This window comes from Xyrauchen texanus, chromosome 29 (genome assembly GCF_025860055.1).
Source record: "Xyrauchen texanus isolate HMW12.3.18 chromosome 29, RBS_HiC_50CHRs, whole genome shotgun sequence".
NCBI lineage: Eukaryota > Metazoa > Chordata > Actinopteri > Cypriniformes > Catostomidae > Xyrauchen > Xyrauchen texanus.
In genome coordinates, this window is record NC_068304.1 from 40,568,994 (window position 1) to 40,581,169 (window position 12,176).

The 12,176-nt window shown below is 38.2% G+C and overlaps 1 protein-coding gene across 1 annotated transcript in view; it reads left to right on the plus strand.

The window, feature by feature from the left end:
* Window positions 1–12,176, plus strand: part of LOC127622729 (voltage-dependent calcium channel subunit alpha-2/delta-1-like) — a 123,198-nt gene that overhangs the window by 44,038 nt on the left and 66,984 nt on the right. Inside the window, exon 11 of the mRNA XM_052096781.1 lies at window position 12,176. This exon is cut by the window's right edge and continues 158 nt beyond it. Coding sequence (XP_051952741.1) covers window position 12,176 — 1 coding nt within the window. The remainder of the gene's footprint in view (window positions 1–12,175) is intronic.

Sequence of the window (12,176 nt, forward strand, 5' to 3'; positions counted from 1 at the left end):
GTGTGTGTGTGTGTGTGTGTGTGTAGAGAGAGAGAGAGAGAGAGAGAGAGAGAGAGAGAGAATTACAAATACTCCTAGGAGAAGGAGACGGGGCACATCTTGCTGCCCAATATGTATCAGCATGCCACAACCTGAGGGACAGTGAAAGATCTAGACAACACACACACACACACACAATGTGATGTGGTCAAATAAATAATAATAATAATAATAATTTATATATTGCTGTTATTTATATATTACTAATAATTATATTATATACTGGCCAAGTTATTGGACAAAATGTATTTTGCTTTTATTCTATTTTATTTATTCTATATGATGCTTTGGCAACATTGTTTTCGAAACTTTCATGCCAATAAAGCCCATTGAATTGAATTGAATTGAAAAATTGAGAGACAGACAGACAGACAGACAGACAGACAGCGACAGAGACAGGGGGAGAGAGAGAGCGAAAGACAGAGAGAGCGAGAGAGAGACAGAGAGAGACAGACAGACAGACAGAGAGCGAGAGAGACAGACAGACAGACAGGGAGAAAGAGAGCGAAACTTTAATCTGGCTGTGAATGAACTGAAGGCAAAAGCAATGAGGGTCTTCTACATGATCAAAAATACTATTCGACATGAAATTCCAATTCAAACCTGGCCAAAAATCCTACAAGCAATAATTGAACCCATTGCTCTGTATGGCAGCGAGATATGGGGACCTCTAAAAACCCAAGATTTTTCAAAATGGGAAAAAGAGGAAATCGAAACTCTGCATTCCCAAATTTGTAAAAGCATCCTAAAAGTAAACAGAGCGACACCAAACAACTCTTGCAGAGCTGAATTAGGACAATACCCCCTATTGATCAATATCCAAAAAAGAGCTGTGAAATTCTACCAGCACCTGAAGCGCAGTGACCCGAGCTCTTACCAGGCCGAAGCCCTGCGGTGTCAGGAGCAGAACCGCCCCGAGCCGCACTCTCACAGCTGATGCTCAAACTACAGCCAGACCAGCACAGCACTATCTGACCCAACCAAATTATACAATTACAAAAACTAAATTACATTACCTATTGGAAAGATGCTACTAATTCACAAAAAAAGATGGAACTCTATTTAAACCTGAAAAGAGATTATAAACCAGCAGAATACCTGAGCTGTGTAAAAGAGCATAAAGTGAGAAAGACCCTGACCAGATACAGGCTGAGTGCCCACTGTCTGGCTGTAGAGAGAGGACGGCACCGGCAGAGGTGGCAGCCGAGAGAGCAGAGACTGTGTGTGTGTGTGTGTGTGTGTGTGTGTGTGTGTGTGTGTGTGTGTGAGAGAGAGAGAGAGACTGTGTTCTCTGTGCTCTCAGAGAGAGTGAGAGAGAGAGAGAGAGAGAGAGAGAGAGAGAGAGAGAGAGAGACTGTGTTCTCTGTGCTCTCAGAGAGAGTGAGAGAGAGAGAGAGAGAGAGAGAGAGAGAGTGTGTGTGTGTGTGTGTGTGTGTGTGTGTGTGTGTGTGTGTGTGTGTGTGTGTGTGTGTGTGTGTGTGTGAGCGTGTATTTATCACTTTGTGGGGACCAAATGTCCCCATAAGGATAGTAAAACCCGAAATGTTTGACCTTGTGGGGACATTTTGTCGGTCCCCATGAGGAAAACAGCTTATAAATCATACTAAATTATGTTTTTTGAAAATGTAAAAATGCAGAAAGTTTTCTGTGAGGGTTAGGTTTAGGGGTAGGGTTAGGTTTAGGGGATAGAATATAAAGTTTGTACAGTATAAAAACCATTATGTCTATGGAAAGTCCCCATAAAACATGGAAACACAACAGTGTGTGTGTGTGTGTGTGTGTGTGTGTGTGTGTGTGTGTGTGTGTGTGTGTGTGTGTGTGACAGAGAGAGTGTCTGAGTGCCCACTGTCTGGCTGTAGAGAGAGGACGGCACCGGCAGAGGTGGCAGCCAAGAGAGCAGAGACTGTGTGTGTGTGTGTGTGTGTGTGTGTGTGTAGTGAGTGAGAGAGAGAGAGAGAGAGACTGTGAGCTCTGTGCGCTCAGAGAGAGAGAGAGAGAGAGAGAGAGAGAGAGAGAGAGAGTGAGAGAGAGAGAGAGAGAGAGAGAGAGAGAGAGAGAGAGAGCAGAGACTGTGTTCTCTGTGCTCTCAGAGAGAGTGAGAGAGAGAGAGAGAGAGAGAGAGAGAGAGAGAGAGAGAGAGAGAGAGAGAGAGAGAGACTGTGTTCTCTGTGCTCTCAGAGAGAGGTGGAGACAGAAGAACACTTCCTCATACACTGTGATCACTATCACAGCATTAGATCGGACTATTTCACTAGATTCCAACAACTAGAACCAAATTTTATGGCATTACCAAATTCAGATAAATTAAATAATATTTTGGGAGAAAACTCCAGCTCAATCATAACTCCAGCAAAGTATGTAACAGCCTGCCACAAAATACGAGAGTCAGCCAGTGGACAAAACTAAGGTCTGAATGTTGATTCAAAAGTTTTTTTTTATAAATAAATATATAAATGTATTCATGCATTTGTTCACTGATTAATTTTATTGATTATTTGTTCATTGCCTATGTAATGGCCAATGCTTTGGCAATACTGTACAAGTCATGCCAATAAAGCTCATTTGAATTTGAATTTGAGAGAGACAGAGGAGGTGTAATGAAATATGGATCTGGCTGCTTCATGCCACTTGAAAACAGGCTCTTAATGAAAATGCTGCTTCTGGGCTCTGTGTGCTGTATTGAAAATGGCTGGACAAAGTGAGGCGACCAGATCAGAGAGAGTGAGAAAGAGACGACCAGAGAAAGGGAGGAAATTGCTTTACATCATTCCTGCTCGAAACGACCTCCAATCCATCTCGGCTTGCAACTCTTTTACTAGTTTTGTTTAACTTGTTTTCACTCTCGAGCATCTTACGTCGAAACCTGCCAAATTTGCTTTGTTTTTTTTTTTTTTTAATCATGTTTAATCTTTTATTCTGTATACTCTGGGTGATATTTGACTTGTCCTTCCCATGCATGATCTCATACATTTTTAATTTTCAACAAATAATAAAATATGATTTCTTTGTTTTTCTGCCGAGAGGATTTTGAGGTTTTCTCACATTGGTGAATCACTGTTCCGATAAAGGATTAGCTCTGTGAGACCTGTCAACAGGCTTCGCTTCAGGGATCTTATGCCGATGAGGGTGTAGTGTTGTACAGTGTGTGTAAATTAGTACGCATCTATGAGTGAGAAGTCAAGATAAATTTATGTGCATAGTGCTTTTCAAAATAGGCGTTATTTCAAAGCAGCTGTACATTTGTATGAACTATACAGTGAGGAAAATAAGTATTTGAACACCCTGCTATTTTGCAAGTTCTCCCACTTAGAAATCATGGAGGGGTCTGAAATTGTCATCGTAGGTGCATGTCCACTGTGAGAGACATAATCTAAAAAAAAAAATCCAGAAATCACAATATATGATTTTTTAACTATTTATTTGTATGATACAGCTGCAAATAAGTATTTGAACACCTGAGAAGATCAATGTTAATATTTGGTACAGTAGCCTTTGTTTGCAATTACAGAGGTCAAACGTTTCCTGTAGTTTTTCACCAGGTTTGCACACACTGCAGGAGGGATTTTGGCCCACTCCTCCACACAGATCTTCTCTAGATCAGTCAGGTTTCTGGGCTGTCGCTGAGAAACACGGAGTTTGAGCTCCCTCCAAAGATTCTCTATTGGGTTTAGGTCTGGAGACTGGCTAGGCCACGCCAGAACCTTGATATGCTTCTTACAGAGCCACTCCTTGGTTATCCTGGCTGTGTGCTTCGGGTCATTGTCATGTTGGAAGACCCAGCCTCGACCCATCTTCAATGCTCTAACTGAGGGAAGGAGGTTGTTCCCCAAAATCTCGCAATACATGGCCCCTGTCATCCTGTCCTTAATACAGTGCAGTCAGCCCTGTCCCATGTGCAGAAAAACACCCCAAAGCATGATGCTACCACCCCCATGCTTCACAGTAGGGATGGTGTTCTTGGGATGGTACTCATCATTCTTCTTCCTCCAAACACGGTTAGTGGAATTATGACCAAAAAGTTCTATTTTGGTCTCATCTGACCACATGACTTTCTGCCATGACTCCTCTGGATCATCCAAATGGTCATTGGCAAACTTAAGACGGGCCTTGACATGTGCTGGTTTAAGCAGGGGAACCTTCCGTGCCATGCATGATTTCAAACCATGACGCCTTAGTGTAATACCAACAGTAACCTTGGAAACGGTGGTCCCAGCTCTTTTCAGGTCATTGACCAGCTCCTCCCGTGTAGTTCTGGGCTGATTTCTCACCTTTCTTAGGATCATTGAGACCCCACGAGGTGAGATCTTGCATGGAGCCCCAGTCCGAGGGAGATTGACAGTCATGTTTAGCTTCTTCCATTTTCTAATGATTGCTCCAACAGTGGACCTTTTTTCACCAAGCTGATTGGCAATATCCCCGTAGCCCTTTCCAGCCTTGTGGAGGTGTACAATTTTGTCTCTAGTGTCTTTGGACAGCTCTTTGGTCTTGGCCATGTTAGTAGTTGGATTCTTACTGATTGTATGGGGTGGACAGGTGTCTTTATGCAGCTAATGACCTCAAACAGGTGCATCTAATTTAGGATAATAAATGGAGTGGAGGTGGACATTTTAAAGGCAGACTAACAGGTCTTTGAGGGTCAGAATTCTAGCTGATAGACAGGTGTTCAAATACTTATTTGCAGCTGTATCATACAAATAAATAGTTAAAAAATCATACATTGTGATTTTTGGATTTTTTTTTTTTAGATTATGTCTCTCACAGTGGACATGAACCTACGATGACAATTTCAGACCCCTCCATGATTTCCAAGTGGGAGAACTTGCAAAATAGCAGGGTGTTCAAATACTTATTTTCCTCACTGTATGTTTTATTGTTAAAGTCCTTGAAGTCATCCCGAATTAATGAGGAAATATAGTATAAGTAGATGCAGGCTTCTGTTAGTGGTTTATTCAGTTTCTATGTAGTTTAAGAGAGTGTTGTCCCTCCTTTGATGAAGTTGATATCGGTATCATTCCCTGAGGGGCAACGCAGTCCGGCTGGAAGCTTATGGCAGGTAATTTTGGTGACCTCCATCCTGAGCCCATGCTTCAGACAGTGGCTCATGAAGAATCACAGGTCTTTGAGTTTGCATCAGTTCATCCACTGTGAAGTCTGGCTGGCACAGGCTGCAGTTGGTCATCATCACTCAGCGACACAGTGGGAATCAGGCATGATTGGAGATGGATCTAGCTGGCTCTGGTAACATCAGGATATAATCCCGAGGTTTAGACGGGGAAAGAAATTGAATAAAATTTGCATAGATGCCATTCACTTTAAAGCAGGGTTAAAGGATACGAGAAGTGTTTTCAGTTCCAGCAGACCTAACTGAAGCAGCATACAGTAACTATGAATTGAGGGATAAATTAGGTGTATGCCCGGCTAAATAGACGAGTCTTTAGTCTAGACTTAAACTGAGAGAGTGTGTCTGAGTCCCGAACACTGCTAGGAAGACTGTTCCATAGTTTAGGAGACAAATATGAAAATGATCTCCCACCTTTTGTGGATTTTGATATTCTCTGTATTTGTAACAGGCCAGAGGTTTACGATCGTAGTGAGCATAATGGATTATAGTGTGATACAAGGTCACTTAAGTACTTTGGAGATAAACCATTCTAAGGTGGTTTTAAAATGAATACGAGATTTATCAGGTGGTCAATATAATGCCGATAAAATGGGGCTAATATGATCATATTTCTTGGTTCTATTCAGCACTCTTTCAGCCGCATTTTGAACCAATTGAAGTTTATTTATTAAACCTGCAGGACATCCTCCCAGTAATGCATTACAATAATCTAGACTTGAGGTCATGAACGCATTCATTTAGTTTTTCGGCATAAGAAACAGATAGCATGTGTTCATTTGGAAAATATAAAAATCGAAGAAATATAAAGTTGGGTATCGTCGGCATAACAGGGAAAACTAATTTCATGGTTCCTGATAATGTTTCTCAGGGGAAGCGTATATAGGGAGAAATGCAGAGGCCCTAAAACTGATCCCTGTGGCACTCCATATTAAATTTGATCTGACAGCTCCTCCTTTACACATACAGAGTGGTAGCGGTCAGAGAGATAGGACCTAAACTAAGCTAATGCATGTCCACAAATGCCAACATAATTCTCCATCCTATTCAAGAGAATATCATGATCTATGTGTCGAAGGCAGCACTACGATCTACAAGCACTAGAAGATGATGAGAGCAATCATTTGTAACTCTGATAAGTGCAGATCTGTACAGTGATGGGGCCTAAATCCTGACTGACATTCTTCATATATATATAATTTCTCTGTCAAAATTAACAGTTGGGAGGACACTACCTTTTCTAGTATTTTCAACATAAATGGAAGATCTGAAATCGGTCTATAATTAGACAATTCTCTAGGATCAAGCTGTGGCTTCTTATCCCTCTGGGGTCTGAGGGTATTTTGGGCCCTGGAGAAGTTTTGACATGCCTTGACATTTGGGCTTTTTTCAGTTGCTTAAAAACATATTAATGGATAAAGTCTGAAAACACTGTATTCAGCACAAACTGGGCTACAATAATATGTGAGCAACATGTGTGTACAGGTTTGTATTTTTGAGAAAATAAAGTTTATGCGTGGTTTTTGAAAAAAAATTTTTTAAGTCATTGAAACAAGGTCATATAACACATACTAAACATTTGTCCACAAGGCCTTTGAGAACTGGATCTTGTAGCCGAGAGTTTTTGCTACAAAATGATGTGAAAACCATCCTGATCACTCATTCATACAAAACAATATAGTCATTGAACTTTTGTAAGACACTTTTAGTGTTGATGGTAATATGCGAGGAGGCGTGAACTATCATGAATATGGATGTATTCACACCTGAGACAAAACACCCCTCCCCTGGGCCTATCAATGAGGGATAGAGAATGAATGTGAAGAGACTTAATGATAAAAATCAAGTTAAGTTAAAAGAAGTAATCTGACTATACATTTTCTTTACATAAAGACTGTACTTAATTTTAGACCTACACTACTATTAAAAGAAGTCTCTTCTGCTCACCAAGACTGGATTTAATCCAAAATACAGTAAAAACATTGTGTGAACACATTTTACAATTTAAAAGAACAGTTTTCTATTTGAATATATTGTAAAATGCATTTTGTGATCAAAGCTGAATTTTCAGCATCATCGCTGCAGTCTTCAGTGTCACATGATCCTTCAGAAATCATTATAATATGATGATTTTCTAATATGGGCATATTTAAAGTGCATTTTACTCATTTAACCTGAACACATATTTGCAAGCACACACATTGATGATAATGAGGCAGCATAAACACTAGATAAAATATCATCTAAACATTCATATTATTTTTATATATCATAATTATATCATACAGCATACAATGTAAATGCCTGCTTTAGCTAAAACAACATTTAAATGTAACTAAAACTTGCTTATTAGGACATATTTAAAATGTCAATACTCTGAATCCAGGCTGGCAAATAGTCCCAATAGTAAAATATGTAAATTTTTATATAAAATAGCATGTCAACTAATGAAAACTAATTGACTTACTCGTCCAAAATACTCGTCCTCGGCTGGATCAAGTCTCTCTTCAAAATACAAACGTTCATCGGATTCTTGCTCTTTTTCTGAGGAAAATGTTAAATCTTCCTTACTATCCTGGAGCTTTCTCGTCTGTGTATTTTTGCAAACGTGAAGAAAAATGAATGAAATGTGTTTAAATCAAACCTCACAGTCACCTGTGTAGCGTTGCAAATGCGCAGAAAAATTTATGAAAAGTGTTTACAACCTAACAGTCAGGGGTGTGTATATTAGCGTTGATGTCTCAGCACATTAGCGTATGAATGGCGCGCTCTGCTGGTGGGAGTGATCACATTACAGATAATGAGATGGACTGGTAAAAACTGTACATCGCTTTGTTTCAAACAGATTGCATTGCATGAGAATATTTGCTTACATTTTTATTGTTTTATTTAAAAGTAGACATTTTAAGCTTTCTTTAGACATAGGTTTCATGTTTGTGTGATTAGTATTTGCGGAGTTTCAGTTCATTTTTATGACGTGTTTCTGAAATATGCTCGTGAACACAGAGACTGCTGACAGCTGACCCTTTTTATTTTCTTTATTTTACAAAAGCACAAGATTTTGTTGTTATTGTAAGTGTACAAAAATAAAAGTAGACCGTTTATAGTCTCTAATGATGTCTGACACTTATCTGTATACCCAAAAATGATGGAGTACTTTTAAGTTGTTTCTGCTGTAATTACGAAAATATCCAGCAGGACACGCCGGTGCGTCCGTCGACCCCAGAGGGTTAATAAGCGGTTTGATAACTGCTATTTTAAAGTTTCTTGGATAATGAGGAGTTAAGCCGGACATCATTAGTGCCGACATGAATAACAATCTTAGAAAATCTACATTTAGCATTAGCCAGCACTTGTAAATTGGATCTGATGTCAGATGCTCGAGCCCCAGAAATGCATTTTACAATGGTGGCTTGAGTCTCAATTTCCACATTCCTTACAATAGAATCACCGATTATTTAGTCTCTTTCAAAATTATTATCAGTGGTTGCATCACTGAGTGGGGTGACTCGATTGGAAACCCTAACAGGAATGGGAGAGTGGTGTCGCTTTGCCATATGAGTATGCTGCTTTGACATCACCCAAACGCCTTGCTACGGGGGCTCTAGAGCCAGAACCAAAGTGTGTGTGTGTTGCTCACTGTGCTACCCGCATCTGAAACTGTATCTACCAGCTTCTCTTTCTCACTAACCTCCACTAGCATTCAGATGTGTGTCTCTAACTCATTAATCTTCTCTGTCAGCTTGACATTCTTTAATTTATAACATGTAAATCCCTCACTACTGATGGAAGAAGCTATAGTGAGTTGACACCATGACTTTCCGTAATGGTTTGTTGTTGTTGTGGTGGTGTTTTTTTTTTTCTGTAAGTGATTCTTTTCATGGCTCAGGTGGTAGAGCGGGTTGTCCACTAATCACAGGCTTGCTGGTTCGATTCACGGCCCACGCGAAGTGCCGAAGTGTCTTTGGACAGTTTAAAGACACTGAACCTAGCCAGCTAACGCCTTGTATGGCAGCTCTGCCATCATTGGTGTGTGAATGGGTGAATGAGTCACAGTATAAAGCGCTTTGAAAACTGCTAATGTTAAAAAGGCGCTATATAAGTGCAGACTATTTACCATATCTCACCGGTCTCTGTGACAGCTATAGACTTTATAAACAGCAAACAAAACTGTGTATGTGTCTGTGTATGACGCGTTGCACCTGTCAATCATTTTGCTTGTTCTCATAGTGTCGTATTTGAAGTAGGGCTGAAACGAAACAAGTTGTAGACCAAAATTTTAATTGTCGAATAGTCGTTTGATGTCATTTATTGTAATACGAGATCATATGAAACACTAATGATGATGTGTGAGAGCAGAAAAATCAAATAAAAATATTATTAGTATTACTCTTATTTGGTTAGCTTAAGTGTCTCTAATGCCACACACGGTCCAAAAAAATTAAATATCAAAGCAAAAAATCAAGGCAAATATTGGATCAAGGTTAATCATGCAGATGAAGGCCACAGAATACACCTGCCGTTGCAACCACCGCTGAATTGTTCAAGAATATTAGCCAATTCATCATTTATATTGACTCATCTGTGGGGCGGAAATTCAAAGGACATTATTGACTAGTGCAATTGACCTGCAGCGGATGACAAACAATTTGAACAGTGAACACAAGAAAATCTGAACCCTTGCGGTTTCTGGATTTGGAGGGCAGAATTTATACAGGAAACGTGCTTTTGTGATAAATTAATTTTTAATTTTTTTAAATTAATTTATTTATAAACATTTAAATAAATGTAGTTTATTTATTATATTATTTATTTATAAACTTTGTAATCAATTACATACACCTATGGCACAATACATTTTTTAACATTTAATTAAATATTATTTATTGATTTATAACTTTTTATACAAATTTTAATAATATTTATTTATGTATTTATTTACGATATTATTTATTTCAAACATTTAAATATACATTATTTATTAATATACTATAATATTTATTTATAAACATTTATGTAAATGTATTTATTAAGTGTTATTTATTTATAAGCATTTAAATAAATGTAGTTTATTTATTATAATATTTATTTAATTATAAACTTTGTAATCAATTACATACACTTATGGCACAATTAATTTTTTTAACACTTAAATATTTTTTATTGATTGTAACATTTTATAAAAATTGTAATAATATTTATTCATGTATTTATTTATGATATTATTCATTTCAAACATTTAAATATACATTATTTATTGATATACTATAATATTTATTTATTAACATTTATGTAAGTGTTATTTATTTATTCATGATTATATTTATTAAGTGTTATTTATTTATCTATTTAATTATTTTTATTTATTTTTACCCTCATGTCTGGGAATGCTGTTTTAAAGAGACCCAACTGATGAGCATTGAATTTTGTGAAGCGACATAAACTAGAACGATCCAATTATAACCCCCAATGCTGTCTACGCTGTAGTGCACAACGTCTCGTGTGTGTGTGTGTGTGTGTGTAGGGGTCTGTGATTCATTAGTGTGTCCTATGCTGAGTGCCATGTGTCACGGGGACCTCCATGGCAATAGAGCATTAATTAAATATTCAGTCAATGTTGGAGCAACTAATTAATGCGTGACTCATCGGTTCATTCAGCAGCCACTGTGACATCCTGCTCGTTCAACAGAGCGCAGACGCCTGATCCCACAGTTACATCAACGACTGGCGCACGGCTCCTAATGACGCGGGCATCTCTCTGTGTGTGTCCCTAGAGTACTCATAGCATGCCTTAAAGGATAGTTCTGTCCAAAAATGTAACCAGACGATTAAACAGATATTTGTGTTTTAAAAGGTAATTTTAAGTTGTATGGATAATATCACGTCGCATTTATGCTTGTTTAAATCAGGAGCATGTGCTGTTTATCAATTTCTGTTTGTTTCGTGAAGTTGCCAGCAGAAACGCATCCAAAAGCAACATCTGTTTACAACTTTACATGCAACTTTGTGTGCTTTCATGGCTTTTACTCAATACTTGGTTGTGTGACAGTATATGCTTGTTGTCTTCAGTGAGACCTTTTCGATCTGTGTGTTGTTTTAATCGGCTGTTTGACATTATGGCATACAGTAAGGAAGCGTTTAAGCTGTAAAACCACACCCATTTTGTGTTGTTCAAGCGAGTAGTTATTAATTAACATTGCATGATTTTTATTTTCAGCACAGAGTGTCAACGTTTGGCAAAATATGAATGTATTATTGCTTAAGTGACTCAATAGCAAGCATACAGTGCATGTCTGATTTATGGTCTTTCTGCTCATGTTCTCTGAAAATATGTATTATAAATAAAATGTGCCAAAATGTTTAATTGAACACATTTTAATGCTGCAATGGTTTAATATATACTAATAAATTACAGTATTACATTGCTTTTAGTTTATTTAATAAATAAATTATATGATAATAATTATTTCAGAGCTATAGATGCATGAGGACACATAAATCGGCCTTTAGAGGAAAAGGATCTGTATAAAACCCTAATTAAAGGGTTAGTTCACCCAAAAATTTAAATGATCCCATTATTTACTCACCCTCAAGCCATCCTAGGTGTACATGACTTTCTTATTTCAGACAAACACAATCGGAGTTATATTAAAAATATCCTGACTCTTCCCAGCTTTATAATGGGAGTGAATGGTACCTTAGAATTTGAAGCCCAATAAAACTAATCCATCCATCATAAAAGTAATCCATACGGCTCCAGGGGGTTAATAAAGGCCCTCTGTATCTCTGTGTGTGTGTGAGTGTGTGTGTGTGTGTGTGTGTGAGTGAGTGTGTGTGTCTGTGTGTTTGTCTGTGTGTGTGTGTGTGTGTGTGTGTGTGTGTGTGTGTGTGTGTGTGTGTGTGCCCCCTACACACTTCAGCTTTAAAGGAACAGGGAATGTTTTATAAAACGTCGAATTCTGTGAAGTCTTGTAGTGAATTTTCATTTTTGAGTCTCTCTCTGGCTCTCTTTTCCAGT